At 52.2% G+C, this 23485-nt stretch overlaps 2 protein-coding genes across 6 annotated transcripts; both read left to right on the top strand.

The window, feature by feature from the left end:
• The first annotated feature begins 25 nt into the window (after window positions 1–25).
• HAUS5 (HAUS augmin like complex subunit 5) lies at window positions 26–10684 on the top strand. 3 transcript variants are annotated; one of them, XM_055311715.1, is made up of 19 exons: window positions 26–163; window positions 857–919; window positions 1011–1043; window positions 1191–1215; window positions 1839–1944; window positions 2022–2181; window positions 3284–3353; window positions 3440–3522; window positions 4260–4317; window positions 4465–4589; window positions 4778–4841; window positions 4953–5083; window positions 5326–5488; window positions 5691–5789; window positions 5891–6036; window positions 6295–6406; window positions 6491–6623; window positions 9049–9181; window positions 9325–10684. In XM_055311715.1, exons 1-19 carry the CDS (start codon window positions 66–68, stop codon window positions 9440–9442), a joined length of 1920 nt encoding a protein of 639 aa, XP_055167690.1. In that variant the 5' UTR covers window positions 26–65; the 3' UTR covers window positions 9443–10684. The 3 variants fall into 3 exon arrangements, with proteins under 3 accessions (XP_055167690.1, XP_055167689.1, XP_055167688.1); XM_055311714.1 differs by having other exon boundaries at window positions 4465–4634; window positions 5709–5789; XM_055311713.1 differs by having other exon boundaries at window positions 4465–4634.
• A 3549-nt stretch (window positions 10685–14233) lies between these two features.
• Window positions 14234–21927, top strand: RBM42 (RNA binding motif protein 42). 3 transcript variants are annotated; one of them, XM_055309432.1, is made up of 10 exons: window positions 14234–14445; window positions 14669–14813; window positions 16309–16393; window positions 16502–16576; window positions 18157–18222; window positions 18323–18477; window positions 18897–19229; window positions 19556–19673; window positions 21393–21587; window positions 21680–21927. In XM_055309432.1, the coding sequence occupies exons 1-10, from the start codon at window positions 14324–14326 to the stop codon at window positions 21790–21792; spliced, it is 1407 nt and encodes a 468-aa protein (XP_055165407.1). In that variant the 5' UTR covers window positions 14234–14323; the 3' UTR covers window positions 21793–21927. The 3 variants fall into 3 exon arrangements, with proteins under 3 accessions (XP_055165407.1, XP_055165406.1, XP_055165409.1); XM_055309431.1 differs by having other exon boundaries at window positions 18302–18477; XM_055309434.1 differs by lacking the exon at window positions 18157–18222.
• The last annotated feature ends 1558 nt before the right edge of the window (window positions 21928–23485 follow it).

Below are 23485 nucleotides of genomic sequence, written 5' to 3'. Positions count from 1 at the left end.
TCGTGACGTCAGAGGCGGGCGCCGCACTTGAAGCGGGCGCGGGAGGCCGCCGCTGCGGCGCTGGCATGGAGTTGATGCGGGAAGCGCGGGAGCTGGGCTGCTGGGCGACGGAGGAGATGGGGGCGCCCGTCGCAGCCCGCGCCCCGGAGTCGACGCTACGCAGGTGAGGGACGCTCCGAGTGAGGAGGACTCCCCGCCCCGGAGATGGTCTCCGGCCGCGGGAACCCCGCCCCTCCCTTCCTCTGCCCCTGTGAGGATGGCCCTTAAGGGCGCCCCTCACACACACACACCCAGGAGTATATCCAGGAAGGGGAGCCTGGATTTAGGGACGACCCCCTGACGGGGACCCCCACACTCCCACCCCGTACCCGGAGCGAGGGCCGAGGCGCCAGTGAGGATCCTCCAGAGTTCCTGAAGCCCCCTTCTTGTGTGGAAGTAAGATCTTTGGAGTAAGACTGTCCCTGCAACGTCCTACCACCCCCCACCCACCCCAACCGGTAGGGGGGCTCGAGTCAATAAGGACCACCCCATTGGAGACTGAATCTATAGGAGTGATGCCCCACATCGCGTAATGAGAGCACCTCCTGGCAGTGTACCCCCCACCCCCTACTCTGGAAGTGGCTAGAGATGGGCCTTCTCCCAGGAGAAAGGAATCACCCCACCCAGTGAAAAGCCCACAACTCAGCGACGGAGAACTCCCCAGGAGGGAATGTCTCACCCCAAAAAGTATGGGCCCTCTCTCCCTGCAGAAGGGAGAATTCCCTAGTACAGACTTTCCCCACCACCACCACCCTAGGATAAGGATGATGTACCCTGTGTGATGCCCGAGGCATACCTTTACACACTGTCCCCACAGACTGTGTCTGGGCCAGGGGGCTGACATCTGGGCCTACGTCCTGCGGCATGTGCACAGCCAGAGGTGAGCCTGCAGCATGAGGGAGGCTGTGAGAGGGGAGGGGACACAGGCAAGCCCCACAGTAACACCTCTTCCTTCCGCCTCTCTGCTGTAGGAGTGTCAAGAAGATCCGGGGAAACCTACTGTGGTAACTGGTTCTAAAAGCTTTTAAAGCTCTTTTCCCTAGTCCCATCCAACTATGTTTTCACCCACAGTCTCATACCTCCTGTGTCCGTCCCGTCCCCCCCCCCCCCAAAGTCTCTGTCATCCCCTAACCCTGGTCTCGTTTCCTCAGGTATGGCCACCAGGACAGTCCAGAGGTGAGAAGAAGCATGCATGTGTTATAAGATTTTCTTTCATCCAAAAAGAGGACTTGTAGATTTCTGCTCCAGGCCCAGCCTTGTGCTATGTGGTGCTGGGGATACTGGGTCACAAGACAGCCCTGATCCCCACACTCAGAGGGCTTATAGTCTGGGGGAGACAGGCATGAGCTGGGCATTGAAGGGATATGAATATGAAGCATCAAAGCTGATGAGGTGAGCTGGGAGAAGGGACTGGTTTGGGAGATATACTGAGGCCAGTGTAGGACCTATTGTGTGCAAGGGGCCCCAGTAACATCTAGGGGAAGGCTTCCAGAAGACCTTGGGACCCCTAGATGTGGGGCTCAGTGGGGAGGTAAGAACTGGGGCAGAGATGTAGTGTCATCAGTGCAGAGACAGGAAACAGGAGGATAGGTGAGGCAACCCCAGGAGGAAGGAGGCGGCCAGATGGTACCCTAGTGTTTCTCTAGGCCTAGAGAATCAGGCATAGAAATTACTTGTGATAAACCCTCTGCCACCTACCTGTGCAGGCAAGGAGACCGGTCCTCCACAGAGAGCAGTCAGGCTGGGTCAAGCCCCAACCAGCCCATGCATCTAACTACCTCTGTACTTGTTCCCGCCAGGCCCGTCGGAAGCTGGAGCTGGAAGCCACTGTTGCTCGCCTGCGGGCAGAGATCCAGGAGTTAGACCAGAGCCTGGAGCTAGTGGAGCAAGAGACCGAGGCTCAGGGTGACCTATGGGGCTGGGAAGATGAGCAATGGAGTGGGTGTAGGGGAACTGCTGATGGCCACGTGTTTCTCCTATAGACATGGCCATGGAGCAGACCCTGCAGAGCATTCAAGACACCCAGCGTCGTGCTCTCCTCCTCCGGGCCCAAGCTGGGGCCATGCGAAGACAGCAGCATGGGCTCCAAGATCCCATGCAGCGGCTACAGAATCAGCTGAGGCGTCTGCAGGACATAGAGAGGTGGGCCTCAGGTGCCCAGGGACCAGCCTTCACCGGGCAGGCAGGCAGACTTTTTCCTTAGAGACCCAGTGCTCTCCCCTGACCCCTTCTTGGGTTCCAGAATTCTGAGCTCTACTCCTTAGGATTTGAAGTCCTTGAGGTCAGGAAGTTTTCTTATCTCAGCCACTTATTTTTCCAGTGCCTAGAATGGTGCTAACTGTATACCTAGGGAATGTTCTGGGGAAAGAACATTAAATAAGGGACAAGTCCCCACCCTTATGGAGCTTACACTATAATGCAGAGGAACCAGATGGTAAACTAGGGAGCAGGCGCTATAATTGCAGGGAAAGATAAATTCTATGATAAAAAAAGGTGATATGATAATAAGGGAGAAGGAGATGCTACTCTGGGGAGGATGATCAGAGAAGGCCTCTCTGAGGAGGTAACATTTGAATTGGGGGAGGAATCTCATGGAGAAGGACAGCAAGAAGAAAGGTGCTGAGCTCAGGATCTGGGAAGAACAGCCCAGAGGCCAGTTCAGCTTCAGTTACACAGGCAAAAGGGAGAGCATTGGGGGGGGTGGGGGAGAAGTGGACAGAGTGCCATATAGGCATTGGGATTTTACTCTGAGGCTGGGTTCATGTCTTAGCTTGGCCACTTACACCTCCATGACCTGGGGCAGACTACTTAACTTCTCTGTTCTTCAGTTTGTAAGTTCTATGGAATGGGGATAATATTAAATCTATTTTATAGGGTACGTGTGGGAATTAGGTGAGTTAAGTCATACAGAGCACTTGGAAGAGTTTTCTAATACCCATTGTTACTATTCTGAGTGTGGTGGGAAAACATCACATTCTTTTCGAGGGTTTGGGGCAGAGAAGTGATATGATCTGTCTGAGGTTCTAGTAGGATTATCAACTACTAGATGGAAAACAGACTGCATAGGGCAAGAGCAGAGGCCAGTGAGGACACTAATACAGCCAAAAGACGTCAGTAGCCTGATTTTAGAGGTAACCCCTGAGATCCAGGCTCAGTAACTGACCTTGTAGCAGGAGGAGACCCAGACATCTGCTCTAGCTCCCTTCTTTTAGGGACCCCTCCCCAACGCTACTCCTCTCTCCAGGAAGGCCAAAGTAGACATAACCTTTGGACCCTTGACATCAGCATCCCTGGGCCTGGAACCTGTGGTCCTGGTAAGAGTCCTGTGCCATGGGGTCAGGAGTAGGGAGTCAGGCCAGGTGGACGCCTGGGTTTGCCTCATTCCCCATCTTCTTCCCAGGGTGATGTCCGAACAGCCTGCACCCTCCGGACCCAGTTCTTACAGAAACTCCTAACTCCTCAGGCCAAGGGAGGCAGCATCCCGTGAGTGTCATCTAAGCCCCACAGACCCTGCCAAGAACCTGGCCTTGTCTGGTTCAGAGGAGTGACTTGTCTGTTAATTCCTCAGACACTGAGCCTCTGGACTGTTTCAGCCCCCGGCTTTGCCCTGACAGGGCTTCCAGGCTGGGACAAGAAAGAGACAAATCCATCACAGACAGTGGCAACCTGGGTGGTTTAGGGCTGTTAAGAGTATGGAAGCCTGGGATCCCTGGGTGGCGCAGTGGTTTGGCGCCTGCCTTTGGCCCAGGGTGCGATCCTGGAGACCCGGGATCAAATCCCACATCGGGCTCCCGGTGCATGGAGCCTGCTTCTCCCTCTGCCTGTGTCTCTGCCTCTCTCTCTCTCTCTCTGTGACTATCATAAATAAAAATAAAAATTAAAAAATTAAAAAAAAAAAGTATGGAAGCCTGAGAGACTCCAGATACCCAGAGGAGACACCTTCCTCAGCTAGGGAATCAGGAAGGACCAGTTCTCTGGTGAGGAGGCCTAGCCAGAGTAAAAGGATAAGACAGTATTCTAGACAGATAGCACATGTGAAAGGCCCTAAGGCCAGCTAGTTGATATAAGCAGGGAGCTCAAGTCTAGCAGGCCTAGGTGGACTTGGTTCCTCATCCTTGAAATGAGGACAGTGATACTCTCCACCTTACAGGGTAGTGGTGATCCGTAGAAGGAGAGTTGATGTATCTTATAATATTCTCTGTCCTTCCCCAACTCCACAGAACCCCTCGAGATGACCAGTTTGGAGCTTCCTACCAGCAGTGGCTAAGCTCAGTAGAGGTGACGGGTTGGGGGGGGCCACACCTTCTGCCCTGTGAGCAAACCTCAGGGTGCCAGGGCTCAACTCTTGATCCCCACCTCATTACCATGGATCCCAGCTCATAGCCCTGCCCCCATCTGGCCCTACTTCACCCTTCCCCCCACCAGACACTGCTGACAAACCACCCTCCGGGCCACGTCCTGGCCTCCTTGGAGCACCTGGCTGCAGAGCGGGAGGCAGAGATTCGGTCCCTGTGCAGTTCGGATGGGCTCCAAGAAACAGAGATAGCCAGTGTGGAATGGAGTGCTCCGCAGCGCAGGGCAGGATGGGTGGATGGGTAAGCGGGGACAGACTCAGGACCAGGCACAGTCACCTGGTGATGGGGGTGGAGCTGAAACCCAGTGACTGATCTGGTAAGTGGGCTGACTTTGGTCACCCCTGGACCAGGCTCCTCCTTCAGCAGTTTTACCCTACCCACAGGTCCCAGGCACCAGACCAGTCAGACTCCAGCCAGGCACTGCCTTCCATGGTGCATCTCATCCAGGTGACCCCCAGACATCCTTCCCAGGACTCCATCCCCTTCCCATCCCAAAGCCCACTTGATCCCCTCACCCCCTTGGATCATGTCCACCCTGACTTTGTACCCCTGCCTCAGGATAGCTGGCGGGCCGTGGGTACGCTGGTTGCCCAGCGGGGCCCTCTTCTGAAGGAGCGTCAGATCCTGACTCGGCGCCTCCAAGGCCTGATGGAGGAGGTGAACAGATGTAACCTGGGATCCAGTGAGAGGTGAGGGGGGTCCCTCAGCAGAGGCCTCTAGGCCATCTCTTTCCCAGAGGTCTCAGAATACTGGACTTTTTTCCTGCCCCTGTGGCTCGCAGCTCTGCCTCCCTGTTCCCCTCATTTGTTTCTGGCTCCTTGTGTCCTTACAGATCTGATCTCCCTCCTCCACTATGAGTCTTTTTTTTTTTTTTTTTTTTTTTGAGTCTTAGTTATCTTACTCTCCCTTGCTCTTTTCTGCTCTACCCCAGGCAGGCGCTGCTGCTGGGGCTCTGGGCCTGTGGCCTGCGGGCAGAGCTCAAGGCCCTGCATGCCCAGAACCAGGAGCTGGAGGAGGTGGCTGGGCGGCGGCAGCTTCTGCTACAGGAGTTACAGGCCAAACAGCAACGGATCCTGCACTGGCGCCAGCTGGTGGTGAGAGGTGGACCTGGGAGGGTGGGTAGTGGCAGTGCCTGATGGAGGGCCAGAGAGAGGCGGGGAGCGTTAGGACCCCACACTGGACCTCTGGTGGTGGCAAGAGGTCCAGGATGAGCCTCCCAAGAAGAAGCAGGACCTGTGCAAAGGGGAGGGCAGGGCCGGAGGGTGGGAGGTGGGAAGTAAAAGCCGCCCATCTCAGCGGCTCATGGTTGCCCAGGAGGAGACACAGGAACACATTCGCCTGCTCATCAAGAGCAACTCAGCCAGCAAGACCCGCCTGTGCCGGAGCCCTGCGGAGGTAAGGTGGGGCTTGGGGTGAGGGCTGGGGAGGCCTACGGCTCCTGGAGATGGGGCTGGGTGGCTCCAGGCTGCCCCTCCCTTCCCGTTCTTTCCCCACAGGTGCTAGCTCTGGTGCAGCGAAAAGTGCTGCCCACATCTGAGGCGGTGGCGCCACAGAGCCAGGAGCTGCTGCGCTGTCTGGAGGAGGAAGCCCGGCATCTTCCCCACCTTCTGTTGGGCACCCTGCTTCGGCATAGTCCTGAAGGGTAAGACTGGAGCCACCCCCCTATAGCCCCTCCATGGCTGACCACTGCTTCCTGATTCCACTCCCAAAAAATAATCCCAGGCCTCCAGTATTCCCAAGCAGCCAGACGTCACCCAAGACCTCATTCCCACTCTGGAATCCTCATCCCCAGACCCACCTCCACGTTCCTGGGGCCTCCTGAGCCCACCTCTCAGCCCCCAGAACCTCTGGTACCCAGGCCTCCCTCTAAGTACCCCACCCAACCTGGACTTTCCCCCAGATTGCAGCCCCTGCCCACGGTCCTGCCATCCATCCACCAGCTGCATCCTGCGTCCCCGAGGGGCTCCAGCCTCATAGTGCTGAGCCACACGCTGGGGCTGCCTTCAGGGAAGGTGAGTGCCTGTCCCCTAGGATCTGTCTTTCCACCCCTCCTGCTGCCCAAAGTGACTGTCCTTCCCCCTCACCCTCCCTTCCAGGCTCCGGAACTGCTCCTCCCAAAGGCCGCCTCTCTTCGCCAGGACCTTCTGTTCCTCCAGGACCAGCAGAGTCTCCGGTGCTGGGATCTGCTCCGAGTAAAAACCAGCCTGCCACCAGGACCATCCACCCAGGGTAAGGCCTGCCCTGCCCTCACAACCGGCATCCCTGCCCATTCCCAGGGCCATCACCCTCCAGAAGAAACCACAAAGACCCCTTGCTGACATAGTGCCTACTATGCACCGAGTGCTTTCTACTATGCACATAGTGCTCACTGGTTTCATTTACACGGCAGCCCTATGGGTTTAGCGCTGCCATTTGCCCCTTTTACAGAGGTAGGAACTAAGACAGGAGGCCTTGGTGGCTGCCTAGGGAGCAGAGCTAGTATTTAAATCCAGGCAGTCTGACATATCTCTGTACTCCTAACCAGGTGACACTGCCCATCAAATTGCCAAGTACTCACATATGAGCATCCAATATGATTGAGTACTTAAAAAGTAGGCTGTGGACTTAAACTCCTCTCAGCACTACTTCTACCCTGCTGTGCAATTTCCCAATGCCTCAGTTTTCTCCTCAGTGGAGTAAGCATAATCATAGTACCTTACAGAGTTGCTGGGAAGACTCAGTCCGGTTACCCAGTCAGGGCACTGAACAACGCATGGCATAATACTTTAATCGCTATGTGTCTCTGGTGTGGTTGCAATCATTTTGTCTCCACGTGTGCAGTCTCTTTTAGTCCTTATGATGAGGTTAGGGTGTTTTTTTGTTTTTTGGTTTTTTTGAGAGAGAGGAGGGGGAAGGGGCAGAGGGAGAGAGAGAACCTTAAGCAGGTTCCATGCCCAGCACAGAGGCCAACATGGGGCTTATCCTCACAACCCTGAGATCATGACCTGAGCCAAAAGCAAGAGTCAGATACTTAACAGACTGAACCGCCCAGGCGCCCCCGAGAGTAGGAATTTTTTTTTTTAATTTTTATTTATGATAGTCACACAGAGAGAGAGAGAGAGAGAGAGAGGCAGAGACACAGGCAGAGGGAGAAGCAGGCTCCATGCACCAGGAGCCCGACGTGGGATTCGATCCCGGGCCTCCAGGATCGTGCCCTGGGCCAAAGGCAGGCGCCAAACTGCTGCGCCACCCAGGGATCCTGAGAGTAGGAATTATTAAGACCAAATTTACAGATGAAGAAACTGAAACTTAGAAAAGTTGTTCATTGCTAGATTCCCTCAGGAAGTACTTGCTAGGTCCCTGCCAACTACTGGCCCTGAGAACTCAAAGGGGAGAGAGGCCAGAGCTTCCCATCCCCAGGGATCCCAGCAGCAAAAGCAAAGAGCACAGAATCAAAGGATAAATAGGTAGAAGAGGTGTATTGATGAGGAATAACTTGGGGTGCCATCAGCAAAGCAGGAAGAAACCATTTTCGGGCCTTTGAGTTTTGGGCTCCCTGCCTTCCCCTCTCCAGTGAGCAGGGAGCTGGGTGTGGGAATAGCCCAAGATGTGGCCCAGCATCATCCCACCACATGGGCATCTCAGATTTTAGTATGTCTTTAACAGAACGTAGTTCCATCTGTTCTGAAAAGCAGTCTTGCTTTTCTTCTCCCTGTTTTCATTCCCTCAGTAAATGACCGCGCCCCCCGCCCCCCGTCCTTACTGAGACCAGCAATCCAGGAGTCATCCGTAATTCCTCCCAGCACCCTAACCACCACCACCTCCTCCTTCGACCTATCAGCAAGCCTTGTAGGTCAAGCACGCCCTAGTCTGCCCCCCTGCCCCACTAGCCTGTGGCTCGGTTATACCTGACCGCAGAAGTGCCTGAGAAAGGTCATGCCTGAGGCCAGAAGACCAGGAAGGAATGGAGCCAGGATTCAGGCCAGGGGCTCTGGCTGTATTGCTCATCTATCTGTACTTGGTCTGAGATGGGCCTGTTTGGGGCCTGTGGAGAGGGACTAGACCCAGTCACATCTCCAGGGGGAAACCCTGCTGGAGCGAAGGGCTGTAGCAGTCTGAAGAGGAAGCCTTGGGGTAGGAAACAGTGGGAGGGGCTTCCAGGAAAGCTGGTGTCTCGAGTAGGCCCAGAGGGATAGGCGAGGTTTTAGTAGTAGCAGAGGCCACATAGCGCATACCTTCAAGTACTTGGCTAAGGAGCTCAGACTCTATCTGGGGGGGGGGGGGGACTGGGGAGCCTTGGAGGGTTCCATGCAGGAGAGGGAAAGAATCAGGTTTATGCTTTAGGAAGATCACTGGCTGCCATGTGGAGAATGGACCAGAATAGGAGGTTGAGGCCTGGAGCCTGGGAGGGAGGCTAGGGGCCAGGTGGGGGGTGGGGGGAGAAGGGGAGAGATGGGCCAAGGAGATTGATGGTCTGTCAAGGAGGGAGGAGGGTATCCAGGATGAGGCCTAGGGGATGGTGGGCTTGCCCCTGAGATGAGGACCTAGGAGGAGGGAGAGGTTTGAGAGAGGTGCTGAGGTCACAACTAAGTGACGGAGCCTTGGTGACCCATTGGCTGTGAGGCGCCTGGGAGTCAGGACTCAACGAGCTGCCTCCCTGCTTTCTCACCTGCAGAGCTGCTACAGATCCGGGCATCCTGGGAAAAGGAGCAGAAAGACAATCTGGGGCAGGCTCTGAAGCAGCTGGAAAACCTGCTGAAACAAGCACTGGAGCGAATCCCCAAGCTACAGGGGGTTGTGGAGGACTGGTGAGAGGGTGACGAGGGTGGGGCAGGGTGCTGAGCCGGGTGGCATGGGCAGAACCTGGGCGGTGACAGGCAAGCCATGGCGTTGGGGGAGGCTGCGTGTGTGGAGGCCCGGGCCTTGCGGTGATGCTGTCCGCTTCCCCCAGGTGGGAGCAGCCAGGCCAGGCCGCCCTGTCTGGGGAGCTCTGCCAGGGTCTGTCCCTGCCCCAGTGGCGACTGCGCTGGGCCCAGGCCCAAGGCGCCCTGCAACAGCTGTGCAGATGAAAAGGGGCCTCAACAGAAATCCAGAGCTTCATATTCACCCCTCCAGAAGACCTTTGGAAGAGAGAGAGCCTCACCAGAATGTGTCAGCCCGTTGTCTCCCTCATATGCTCACAGCCTGTTGTGTTCCTCTCAGCTGCCTTGCACATGTCCTTTATTCGTCAGAGCCAAGAGATAGGGTAGTCTGGACCCGCCCTAGGTCCCCCTGAAACTGCCCGCATCACTTTCACCTTCAGCAAAAAGTCATTGAGCTTGTGCTCTAAACACTGAGGATCTGACACTGAACAAAATGGACGCAAGTTCCGTCCTTCAGAGGTGATTCTAGGACAGGGAAGTAGACCTCTCACAAGTTAAGTGAGCAGAATAGTGTGTTGGAATATAACAGCTCTGGAGAAAAACAAAGCAGGCTATACGAGGTGTGACCTTAGGGAGAGGGCTGCACACACTCTGTAAAGGTAACGAGAGGGAAGCACGCGGGTATGTGAGGCGGGCTCGTCGGGGGCTGGGGTGGGAAGGAGGCAAGAGCTCAGGCAACCACCCTGAGCTCAAAGTGCTGGTGTGAAGATCAAGGATGTGGGGGCGTTGAGGGTTTGTCTTCTAGTTTTTACGTAGTTCCCTTTTTTACATTTAAATCTCTGAAGTCATTTGGAATTTATCCAAATGGATCCAATTTTGTCTTATTTTATATATATCCCATTAGCACTTAAAATTCTCAGAGCAGTGGTTCCCTCTGAAGGAGAGGTAGAGGAGGAGGCAAGGGAACTTTCTAGAGCTGGAAATGGATTATTTGTTGAAGGTAGTAGAGGTGGGTGTCAGAACTCATCTAGCTATACTCTTTAGGTCTGTGCATTTCACCATAAATTATTATTCTTCAACTTAGAAAGTAAAACTTTACCCACCTATATATAAAGTAAAACTTCAGGTGATTTGAGATGCCACCTCTTCATATGCTAAATTTCCACGATTAATCAGGCTATATCTGGATTCTCTCCAAGCCTATTGTCTGTCTGACTCTCGTGTGCCATCTCCACAGTGTTTTAATTATAAAGGTGTCGTCGTGTTTTATTACCTGAAATGGCTGGTTGCTGTCTTATTCTAATTTTTCAAGGTTTCTCTGTCTCTTGCTAATTTTTTCTCCCAAATGAAATGAACTTTATACTCAACTTGCATGGTTCCAGAAAAAATACAAACATGGATGAGAGTTTTACTGGGGTTGCAATAAATTTACAAATGAGGGAGATTTGACATCTTTGTGTCTTTACCACATTTCCTTTCCTATGTGCCACCTTAGTGTTCCCCTCCTCTCTTCATCTTGGCTCCTAGCCAAGACTGAACATGGGGGTCCTTGTCCCCCCTCCCTGTTCAATTTTCTTCCCTAGTACATCTTCTAACATACTTTGTGATCTACTTTATTAATCCTTTGTTGTCCTCCAAACAGAATGTGAGTTCCCTGAAGGTGAAGTTCACTATAAACTAGAAGTTGGACAAACCTTCCTAAGTATGATTCAAAGTCTAGATGCAGTAGTAAAAAGAAATACTGATGAAAACGTAAAAACAAACATTTGCAGGGTGCCTGGGTGGCTTAGTCAAGTTAAGCAGCTAACCTCGGTTTCCACTTGGGTCATGATCTCATAACATGGGATTCAGCCCCAAGTTGGGGCTCAGCAGAGAGTCTACTTGGGATTCTCTTTCTCTCCCTCTGCCCCTTTCCCCATTCATATGCACTCTGAATAAATAAATAATTTTTAAAAAACTTTTTCATGGGGGGATCCCTGGGTGGCTCAGTGGTTTGGTGCCTGCCTTTGGCCCAGGGCATGATCCTGGAGTCCTGGGATCGAGTCCCACGTCGGGCTCCCAGCATGAAGCCTGCTTCTCCCTCCTGTCTGTGCTTCTCTCTCTCTCTCCTCTTCTCTCTCTGTCTATCATAAATAAATAAATAAATAAATAAATAAATAAATAAATAAATAAATAAATAAATAAATCTTTTAAAAAAAACTTTTTCATGGTAAAAAAAAAAGTAAAAAGATGATAAATTGAGGAAATTTTTCAATTTATAAGTGGATTTGTGTGCACACGTATGTGTATGTCAAAGTAGAAAAAAATTCTAAGTCCATAGAAAAGTTGGCAAAATAAATGGACAATTCTCAGAAAATAGGCTCCAATTCAATTATAATAAGAGAAAAGTAAATTAAAACCCTACTTTGGTACATCTTCCACCCATCAACTGCAAAAAAGGAAACCTAAAATTTTGGAAGCTCACCATTGACAAGGCCATGGGAAAACAACACTTGATAACAGCAGTGGACATGCAATGTGAAACAACTAGGGGATAATTTCCAGCACACTCCATATGCATTTACTCTGCCTAAACAATCCTGCTTATAGGAACCTACCCCAAAGGTGTACTGGGTGAAATACAAGTTGGAAGATCTTGTACAAACAACTAGACTGTATTCAGAAGGTCAATGGGACTAGATTGGGGACTGTTAAAAGAGTAGTGACAACCAAATGCAAGGTAGGTCTTGAAGGAACCATGGAATTTCCTTTCAGAAGAGCTCTGCTGATGCTTTGCCAAGTGAACCATGGCAAGTTACATAATGTCATTCCTACAAATCCCAGTCATGTGGGGACAACAGGAAATTTGGAAATGGGAAACTCGTATGTTAGAGAACATTACTGTGTCTTTGTTAAATGTTTCTGATGAGATAATGGCATTGTTTTTAGTGGGAGAATATTCTTGGAGGATGTTTTTGAAGTATTAAGGAAAATGACTGCAGCTTTGAGATCGTTCAGAAGAGAATAAGGTAAAACGGACAGGGATGGAAGCCAACCATCTATGATTGTACACTGTTTCATACTTTGCACTGTGGAAACATAATTTTTCATAATTAAAAATATGAGAAGAAATCCCTAAAAATCGGGGGGGGGGGGAATGAACCTAACTACCAAGCTGGTGGCACAATTGATCCAGGTAAGAATTGTTCCAGGTCTTTTTCGCAACAGGTTTGCCACCAGAACACAGGTGTCGTGAAAACCACTGCTAAACCTAAACCAAAATGGGAAAAGAAAAGACATCAACGTCGTCATTGGACACGTAGATTTGGGCAAGTCTACCACTACTGGCCATCTGATCTACAAATGTGGTGGGATCGACAAAACCACTTGAAAAATTTGAGAAGGAGGCTGCTGAGATGGGAAAAGGCTCCTTCAAGTATGCCTGGGTCTTGGATAAAATGAAAGCTGAACGTGAACGTGGTATCAGCATTGATCTCTCCCTGTGGAAATTCGAGGCCAGCAAGTATTATGTGACCATCATTGATGCCCCAGGACACAGAGACTATCAAACACATGATTACAGGGCAGCCCCGGTGGCTCAGTGGTTTAGCGCCGCCTTCGGTCCAGGGCGTGATCCTGGAAACCCAGGGTCGAGTCCCGCATCGGTCTCCCTACTTGGAGCCTGCTTCTCCCTCTGCCTGTCTTTCTGCCTCTCTCTCTCTCTCTCCTCTCCATGAATAAATAAATTAAAAAAAAAAAACATGATTACAGGCACATCTCAGGCTGACTGTGCTGTCCTGGTTGTTGCTGCTGGTGTTGGTGAATCTGAAGCAGGTATCTCCAAGAATGGGCAGACTCGTTAGCATGCCCTTCTGGCTTACCCACTGGGTGTAAAACAACAAATTGTTGGTGTTAACCAAATGGATTCCACTGAACCACCCCACAGCCAGAAGAGATACGAGGAAATCGTGAAGAAAGTCAGCACCTACATTAAGAAAATTGGCTACAACCCCGACACAGCACGTGTGCCAATTTCTGGTTGGAATGGTGGCAACATGCTGGAGCCAAGTGCTAACATGCCTTGGTCCAAGGGATGGAAAGTCACCCGTAAAGCTGGGAATGCCCATGGAACCACAGTGCATGAAGCTCCGGGTTTCAGTCTGCCACCAACTCACCCAACTGATGAGCCCTTGCGTCTGCCTCTCCAGGACATCTACAAAATTGGTGGTATTGGTACTGTCCCAGTGGGCCCAGTGGAGACTGGTGTTCTTAAGCTGGGCATGGTGGTCACCTTTGCTCCAGTCACTGTTACAACTGAAGTAAAGTCTGTCGGAAAGCACCATGAAGCTCTGAGTGAGGCTCTTCCTGGGGACAATGTGGGCTTCAATGTCAAGAACGTATCTGTCAAAGATGTTCGTCGTGGTGATGTGGCTGGTGACAGCAAAAATGACCCACCAGTGGAAGCAGCTGGCTTCGCGGCTCAGGTGATTATCCTGAGCCATCCAGGCCAAATCAGTGCTGGAGAGGCAGAAAGCCCGGGTCAGGCGCCCCCTCTGAGCCCCTCCCCACACCAGGACCCTCGTCCCTCGGGGAGTCCCCGGCCGAGCCCGTCTACCCGAGAGGGGAGGCGCTCGGCAACCAGCCGCCTCCAGCCCCGCCCAGCCCCGGGCTGCTGCGGACTTCCCTGTGTTAAAGCTTCCGGAAGGAGCTTCGGTGGCACAGGCGGAGCCTGCGAACTTTTCTGAGCTCTCAAAGGTCCACTTTCCTCTTTAGGGATGGGGCCAGCGGCGGCACAGCGCTCTCATTAGCCCTTGTTCCTCCAATGAGGGCGTGGTCGCCTCGCTTGGCTGCACTTACTTAGATCCAGGTTCTTCATTGGTTCCTTTTTCCGCCACTCTGATTGGTTTATATTCCTCCCGGGGCGGGCCCTCCAGGTGTGGCCCTATTCTCATTGGCCTCGCTCCGCATGATGTCATGCACCAGCGCCGTCGCATTCACCGATACGTCATTCGCGGGCGCCCACCCCGACAAGACCAGAGAGTAGACAGCGGAACTGGCGGAGGCCGCTGAGCTGAGGCGGCAGTAGCGGCGACAGCGACGGCTGCAGCGATGGCCGGGGCGGGGCCAGCCCCGGGACTCCCGGGTGCAGGAGGACCTGTGGTCCCGGGCGCCGGCATGCCGGGCAAGAGCGGGGAGGAACGCCTGAAGGAGATGGAGGCGGAGATGGCCCTGTAAGGCCCGCGACAGGGCGCGATAAAAGCCGTCCCAGAGCCAGAGCCACCGAGCCCTGGAGCTTCCAGGCCGGAATCAGCCCGACATGGCTCTGTCGTGGGGAAATGGGACTTTCGGGATTGTGGGGGCGGGAGGAGGCGGAGGTTGGCAGGGGCGAAGGCGCCGTCGCGTTTCAGAATTAATGCGAGGTCCTGAGCTGTGGTGTCGGTCTTGCCCCCGCAGGTTTGAGCAGGAAGTTCTGGGGGCTCCGGTAACCGGCATCCCAACTGCTGTGCCTGCGGTGCCCACGGTCCCCACGGTGGAAGCGATGCAGGTCCCGGCAGCTCCTGTGATCCGCCCAATTATCGCAACCAACACTTACCAGCAGGTATGGCTGAGCTAAGGCATGGAAATCCGAGAGCACAGCGCTTTGAACACGGTGTTTGTATACAGACAGCTACTGACATGTGGACTTACTGATTAGCGTGACAGATGTTTCATGTGCCAGGCACTGAGAACACAGTAACAACTAAGCAAACAATATCTCTGCCCTTTGGGAGCATATTATTCTAGAGCACGTCGTCCTGCGGAACTTTCTGTAATGATAAAAGTATTCTGTACGTATTAAAATTTACATTTCAGTTAAATAGTTCCTCGGTCTCATTAGTCACATTCACCTGCTCAATAGAAAGTTGTATATGACATGTGGAGAGAGAAACTACTGAAAGAAAACAAAAGAAACTTGTTCCTTCTGTCAGTAAATAATTATTGGGTGCCTTCTATGCACCAGGCACATAGCAGAGAACAGTACAGAGAAAAACAATCACTATCTTTTTGTGGTTTACATTTTACTGAGGAAAGGTCAGTCAGGGTAGAGTAAAAAAAGGCAGAGGTTTATCAGCGTGGTCAGAGAAGGCCTTTCGGAGGAGGTGACAGTTGCGGAAAGATATCCATGGGGATATCTAGGGGAAGAGCATTCCCAGAAGAGACAACTGCCAACGCAAGACGCATACCTGACAGGTGCATACCTGACATGTTCAAGGAACAGTGTGGCTAGAGTAGAGTGAACAGTGTGGCTAGAGTAGAGTGAACAAGGTGAAGAATGAGAGACGATGAGGACAGAGAGGTTATAGAGACCAGACGTGGTAGTGCCTTGTGGGCCACCATAAAGACCTTGGTCTTTGCTCTGAGATGGGATGTTGTTGAAGGATTTTGAGCAGAGGGGTGATATGGTCCAACTTAGATATTAACTAACTATAGCTTGTTTGGAGAATAGACCATAGGGGGGCCAGAGCAGAGTCACGGAGACTGAAGAAGAGGCTACAGTAATCATCTAGACCAGAGATAACGATGGCTTGGACCAGGGTGATGGCATGGGAGATGCGAAGGACAGGCTGGACATAACTTCAGATAGTGCTAAATGCATTGAGGAAGATGAAACAGGATGACAAGAGAAGTTGCTACTGGGAGGGGCTAAGGACAGCTTTCACTAGTGTGATCTCAAAAGTCTCCCTGAAAAATGATATTTTATTTATGTATTTATTTATTTATTTTAAAAGATTTTATTTATTCATTCATGAGAGACACAGAGAGAGAGGCAGGCAGAGACACAGGCAGAGGGAGAAGCAGGCTCCATGTAGGGCGCCCGATGCGGGACTCGATCTCGGGACCGTGGGATCACGCCCTGAGCCGAAGGCAGACGCTCAACCACTGAGCCACCCAGGCATCCCGAAAAGTGATATTTTAACCTAGACTTAAAGTTGACAGATAGCCAGCCATACGTAGAATGCAAAGAATGAAACCCTTGGCCTCTCAGAGTAAGCCAGCCAGGGCAGCTTGGGGGCACTAAGTCAGGCCACTCACCCTAATTTCCTCCCCAACAGGTCCAACAGACTCTGGAGGCCCGAGCAGCTGCTGCAGCCACAGTGGTTCCTCCCATGGTGGGTGGCCCTCCTTTTGTGGGTCCAGGTAAGTAAGGAGCGGTGGAGGAGAAGGAGCCAGGGGATCAGGCAAGGTGATCAAAAGGGATGCCTGGGACTCTCCTCCCACCAGCCTTGGCTCTTCCTCTTCCAACAGTTGGCTTTGGCCCTGGTGATCGGAGTCACCTGGACAGTCCAGAGGCTCGAGAAGCTATGTTCCTGCGTCGAGCAGGTAGGTCTGGGGCCAAGAACCCCACATTTAACCAAGCACTCTTGTTTTGACTACCGCAGCATCTTGCCGACATCATTGCACTAACTCACCCTCTTCATTTCATCTCCGCTCTGACATTGCCATCTTCCTAAAGCACAAACCTGATCATAGGCTTGTCAGTTTGGCCCCAGTAGGGCTTCACTTGATCATTGCAAACCAATCCCTTTACTGTCTTCTAATCCCTACTCTGCTGTTTCTCCATAGCACTTAATACCTTATAACAAGTTGTATGATTTCCTCGTTATGGTTATCATCTTTTGTTTCCTCTAAAATACAAGCTCCATGAGGGACAAAAGTCTTGGTGCCTGCCACATCTAAGCGTTTCGTGCTGTCTGTTGATGGGATAAATAAACTATTAAATAAGCACCAAGCTCATCACCTGGCACTCAAGACCCTACATTGCCTGGTCCCTAACAGAGAGACCCCCATAGACTTCCTAGGAGCCCTAAGCATTGCTGGAATATGCCCATAATATTCTTATTGATCTCTCTTGTCTCCTCTGCTGTCACCCAAACTAAAATCTTTCAAAGCCTATTAACAAAACAGATTCAAGTTAACCAAAATCAACTAAAATCTGTCCTCTCCACAGGTCATTCTTACTTTTATCGTCAAGATGACCTTCATACACACAGTCAATTTTTGTGACACTGCTTCCTTGTATGTGTGAAAAGAATACGTGTTCTGTAAAGTTTAGGTACAATCTCTCTTAAATTAAACTTGTTAATTGTGTTACTTAAGTCCTGTTATACTTTTTTATCTGATATCTAAGAAATCTCAACATCTCTTATCTTACTATGGGTTTGATCAAAATGCACATCTGACCTAGTCACCCTGCCCAGCTTGCAACCCTGCTGTGACTCCCTAGTGCCCTCAGGAGGACATCCATAGACAGCCAACAAGGCTATGCTTGGATGCCTACTGAGCTCTTGACCATTCTCTTAATGATGCTCTCCAGATTTCAACTTCTGCTATTACAATTATACTAAACTGAAAAGGGAAAACATTTTTATTTATAAATGTTCTCCTTGCCAGTAGTCTTTACAATCACCCTTTGCCTGACTAAAGGCAATTGGTCCTTATTATCCTTTGGGTCTCAGTTCATAGGTCTCTTTCTCCAGGAAGCCTCTAATCACCCTGGCTAGGTCATAGGGCTCCTCTGGGCTCTTACCACTCCCCAGGCTTAACCCTTCTAGTTCAGTCACCCTGCCTGGGCTTTACCTCATCCTGGCCCTGATCACTGTGGTCTGTCACTCTCTGGTGATGGGTCTGTTCCCTCCAGCTCTGGTCCAGGAGCTCCCTGAGAGCCTTTGGTCTTTTGGTATGCCCCTAGTATTGTCTAGGACAGGGATAGGCCCAGAGGAGATGCTCAGTGGTAAATTTTTGCTGAATGAACGAATGGAAAGACTCCTGCATCTCCCCCAGAAGGTTCCCCAGAATCTTCTCCAGGATTTCTTGGATGCTGAGAGTACCCACACACACACACCTCACCTCAAGTGCCCCGGTCCCCCATGACACACACCCCCCATCTCTCTCTCCCACAGCTGTAGCCCCCCAGAGGGCCCCTATCCTGCGTCCGGCCTTCGTCCCCCACGTGCTACAGAGAGCAGGTGAGGGGGCCAGGGTCATCATCCCTGCCACGTAACTTTCCCCCTAAGCCCTCCGACTCCCCCACTAACACCCTGACAGATTCTGCTCTTTCTTCTGCAGCAGGTGGTCCTCGCCCTATGGCCCTGCGGCCCCCTCACCAGGCCCTCGTGGGCCCCCCTCTTCCTGGCCCCCCTGGACCACCTATGATGCTGCCACCAATGGCTCGGGCCCCAGGGCCCCCCCTGGGCTCCATGGCTGCTCTGAGACCTCCCCTGGTAAGTGTGGACAGGGAGCTAATAGAGGTGTGAAAGGTGGGGAGATGCTCAGTCCTGGCTTGATGGGCCATGTCTAAGTCTGCCTCCTCACTCTCTTTCTGAGTGTGTCTTAGTCTCTCACTATTTCTTTCTGTGACTGAATCTATTTTTCCTTCTTTTTGTGAGGAAAGTAGAGAGAGAGAGAGACACATGCTGGGGATTGTTTCTGTCCCTATATCTCTATTTTTCTTTTGTTCGTCCTTCTCAGTTTTCTGTCCTGGTGTCTTTGTCCCTGTGTCTGTCTCTGACTAGAGACTTCTTTCTCTGTTCAGGTGTCTCTTGTCTGCTCTCTGGCCTCAGGCCTCTGCTTTGTTGTACGGGATGGGAGTAAGGTCTGAGTCTGTGAAAGGACACTCTTCATTGTCTCCCCTTGCCTACAGGAAGAGCCAGCAACACCTCGAGAGCTGGGGCTGGGCCTGGGGTTGGGTCTGAAAGAGAAGGAAGAGGCAGTGGTGGCTGCGGCAGCCGGGCTGGAAGAGGCTAGTGCAGCAGTGGCTGTTGGGGCAGGAGGTGCCCCCACCGGCCCTGCCGTCATTGGTCCCAGCCTGCCATTGGCCCTGGCCATGCCTTTGCCTGAGCCTGAGCCCCTGCCTCTACCGCTGGAAGTTGTACGAGGCCTACTGCCCCCACTGCGCATTCCTGAGCTCCTGTCCCTGCGTCCACGACCCCGGCCCCCACGGCCTGAGCCACCCCCTGGCCTCATGGCTCTTGAGGTAAGCAGGGAGCATGGCAGTCGGGGGTGTGAGGCAGGTAGAAAGGGCAGGGAGGGCAGACAGGAACCCATGACTTTCCACACCCAGAAAAAGATGTAGTCCTCTACTGATGAAGGCAGGAGGGACCCAGGAAACAAGAGGGGGTGGAAGACATGGAAGAGAAGGAGGCAAACATGGGTATCTCACATTCAGAAGTATATCCAGTTCTTTAACTATGGAAGCAGGAAGGTGAGGGATGAAGTTAGGTGGGGGAGCCTGAAGGGGATATGTGGGTCCCAAGACTCCCAACCCCAAGCCCTTTTGCACCCCATCCCCTTCCTCTGCAGGTCCCGGAGCCCTTGGGTGAGGACAAGAAGAAAGGAAAGCCAGAGAAATTGAAACGCTGCATTCGCACAGCAGCTGGGAGCAGCTGGGAGGACCCCAGCCTGCTAGAGTGGGATGCAGGTAAGGGGGCCCAAGTACAGGGCCAGGCATTGCTCGGTCAAGGACACACCAAGGTCTCCTTGGGGCAGACATGGGGACCAGGTCACTCCACAACTGCTACCTCTCTGTAGGGCAGGCCATTCTGTTTGTCTACCTCCTGGAGGGCTAGACTGTGGCTGTGGGGCAGGCCCTCACCTAACCACTGAGGCTGTTGGCAACTAGGACCTTTTGAGCTCTGTTTTACTCATGAGAGGCCTGGCTTGCTCGAAGTAAAAGAACATATTTTTTTCCTTCCTAACTTCTTATGAGAAGTTTTAAACACTGAGTTGCACAGTGAATAGTCATGTAATCAACCACCTCCATTCAGCAATTGACACTTTGCTGTATTCACTTGTGTGTGTATGTTTTTCTGGATTTTGCTCAATCATTTGGAGCAAGTTATAAATGAAGTTATTACTTCACTCCTAAATACCTCAGCACTCATCTCCTAAGAAAAGTGATTCTTTTTTTATATCGTAATACCATCAACATTCTGGGAAAATGAATGAGAAATCTATGGTATCTCATATTCCCTTTGTGTTTAAATTTCCCCAGTTGTCCCTGAATCATCTGTTATAACGATCTTTTCTTATGAATCAGGATGTGTACAGTTTTTGGCTTTAGATTATCTCTTAGTAAGAATGGTCTCCCTCCTACCACTTTGTCTTGTATGTAAGTTTTTTGAAATGTCCATCCAGCCCAGTTGTTTTCTAAAAGGGCCCTACCTCTGAGTTTATCAGATGATTTCCCCTTAGGGCAGCCTAACTTGTTTTCAGAGTGTCCTTAATCACCATAGAAACTGTGGAGCAGCCACAGTGCTAGCTGAAGAAACGGAGCTACCTCCCATCTGAGTCCTTGCCTTCTGCCTCTTTTGGGAATTGTCTACTTACCCCAGGCCAGGGCATGGCAGTGTCAGCCTAGATGTGGTCAGTGCAGGCTGTAGACCCTAATTCTGTGATCTTGGGCAAGCCACTTAGGCTTTCTAGCTTCCCTTTCTCACTCCAACAAGGGGATAATAATAGTATGTGCCTTGTTAGGGAAGGGATGCTTTGGGCTTGAGTATGTTTGGTCTGGCTCAGGCCCAGCTCAGGGGATATGCTCAGGAATGGCAGCTGAGGTCAGCCTTGGAGGAGGATCAGTGTGTTTATGTTTCAAACTCAAAGGAGAATCAGAGTGGGCTTTGCAGAGAAAGTAAATGGGTGTCGGCACCTAGGGGATATCCTGGGGGAGAAGTCCAGGAAGCCAAGGGATGCTGGGGGCTCAGAGGAGCAGCCAGGGCTAAGACAGAGTTAGAGCCTTCACCATGAGAATGGGTATGAAATGGCCCTGGGGTGGGGAGAGGCAGTGCAGGTAGTTAAAAGTGAGGACTCTGGAGCCCGGTGCCTGACTTCCTATCCTAGCTCTGCCACTACCTGGTTGAGTAACTGTGGGCAAGTAACGTGACTTCTCTGAGCCTCGGTGTAAAAAGATTGTTGGGAGTGCCAGATGTGTTAAAACTTCACCAGTACTTAGCAAAAGAGCCTAGCGGGGTAAATGCCAAATAGGTGTTGGCTATGATTACTGAGAGGGCCCAGGCAGAGGCTGCTGGGGCTACAGAGGGAGGAGGGCTTGGGGGATGCTTCCAGAGAAGGGGGTTCATTTAAATAAGGCTGACACAGAGCCAGGCATCTGCATCTTCTCACCTCCTCTCCCCCAAACCAGATGACTTCCGGATCTTCTGTGGGGACTTGGGCAATGAAGTGAATGATGACATCTTGGCACGAGCCTTCAGCCGCTTCCCATCCTTCCTTAAGGCTAAGGTGATCCGAGACAAGCGCACGGGCAAGACCAAGGGCTATGGCTTTGTCAGCTTTAAGGATCCCAGCGACTACGTGCGCGCCATGCGTGAGATGAATGGTGGGTGAGACCTCTCTTAGGGGCAGTGGGTGTGACCGGCATCTGGCCTGAGCCTGACCCCAAGCCTGACCCTGAGCCCTCCCTTTCCACAGGGAAGTATGTGGGCTCGCGCCCCATCAAGCTGCGTAAGAGTATGTGGAAGGACCGGAACCTGGACGTGGTACGCAAGAAGCAGAAGGAGAAGAAGAAACTGGGCCTGAGATAGGGTCTGTGGCCGGGCACCCGCTCCCTCCTGGCCGGGCGCTGGCTCTTCTCCCCGTTCTCTTTGGAAGATCCCCAACAATCCACTCACCACCTCCCCAAAACCAGTTTCAATAAATTTACGTTATTTCTGTCCTTGGCTGGGCTTGGAAGCACTCTTTGGGGAGCAGGGCTTGGCATCCCCCAACCTGGGAATAGTGAATAGTGGGAAGGTTTAAAAGTGTACCTAGACCAACATGCAGATGGGCATTTCCCATCCCTGCTGTGTGCCTGTGACATCTTCCAGAAGCCTCTTCCACAGAGGAGGAAGCCGAGGCTTAGAGCAAGGCCAAAACCAAGCTGACAGTCCAGTTGTCTTACGACCGCAGCCTGTGTTCTCAGCACCAAGGTAAGGGGCCTTCTGGGCCCTGCCCTTCTGGAGGTTACAGCCTTCCAGGCTTTCATCCTCTCAGCAAATGCCCCAAAGGCCTAGCCCGTGCTGGGGACGTGGTGACCGCAACAGTCTTGACCTCTGTTCCCTCAGAGCTCATGGCCCAGTGGCAGAACAGAGGCCCCTTGCCACACGGAGTGCTCAGGGTCGGGATGGCCGAGCCCAGGGTGCTGACCTGGGAGTCGGAGGGCTTCCTGACGGAACTGGCCACTTCTGAGTCTGTCCCATGCTCTTCCTGTCAGTCTCTAGTGTCTGCAGTTCTCACCCTCTGCATCCCTGAGACTATGCTCCAGTCTCCTCTCTGCCAAACCCCAGCCATCTCTCTGGCCATAGGTCTGTGTGGGCCCCCAAGTGTCTTTCCGTGTCTGTTTCCCTGCGAGTGTCTCTGTGAGTGCTCCTGTTTCTTGTCTCCAAGTGTATCTCTGAGTCTATTCTCTCTCTCTGCATCTGTGGCTCTCTCCTACCTCTCTCTTCCCAGCCCCAAGCTTGACCCTGCCTGGCTGAGGAAATGTCCAAGCAGGATCTTGAACACTAGACTAAGAGCTTAGACTTTACCTGAGGCAGCAGCAAGCCCTGAGAAGCTGGAAGCAAGTTCAAGCAGGGGACCGGCATCAGATTTGCACTTTAGAAAGAGCCCTGACATGGCCATGCTGTGGACCGTAGGTCTGAAGGAGGCTGGGGCAGGGACCAGGCAGAGGAGGGAGACTGCATGGTCCAAGCATGGGGAGGGGGTGAGGGTCTCCCAGGGGCAGAGCTAGCAGACCCCTGGGCTAAGTGCTGCCATGGGAAGAGGAAGCAAACAATGCCAAGAACCCTCTGGGAATCTGGTCGCCCAGGAGGGGTGTCAAATTTCTCCCGTTCCCGCCTTCCCCTCCTTATAGCTCCCCCTCTGACGTCACATTTTCCAGTCTGGTTAGAAGGGCGAGGGCCTCCCTCCCTCACAGGAAGTGTCCTTCAGCCCCCTGCCACCTGGGCTAGACAAGCCAGCACCAGGACCCTCAATCCCTACCCCCACATCACTAACCCTTCCTGTTCCTGACCCCCTTCTCACTTCAGTCACTGGAACAAGGGAAGAGATGGGTAGAGGGAATGAGTCCAGAAAGGAAGCTTTTAAATGTGTGCATTTAAGTCCTGAGGAAAGCTCAATGGTGGAGTTGAGAGCCAGATGGACAGCTGGAGAGATGTAGCAAGCAGAGATGGAGAGATGGGGAGGGAGACAGATGGAAGAGGTGAGAACTACAGGTGAAGGCAGTACGATGGGAAGGGA

Source organism: Nyctereutes procyonoides, unplaced genomic scaffold, assembly GCF_905146905.1.
Source record: "Nyctereutes procyonoides isolate TBG_1078 unplaced genomic scaffold, NYPRO_anot_genome, whole genome shotgun sequence".
Lineage (NCBI taxonomy): Eukaryota > Metazoa > Chordata > Mammalia > Carnivora > Canidae > Nyctereutes > Nyctereutes procyonoides.
Note: the sequence above shows the minus strand (reverse complement) of the source record. Positions and strands in the feature narration are given on the sequence as shown.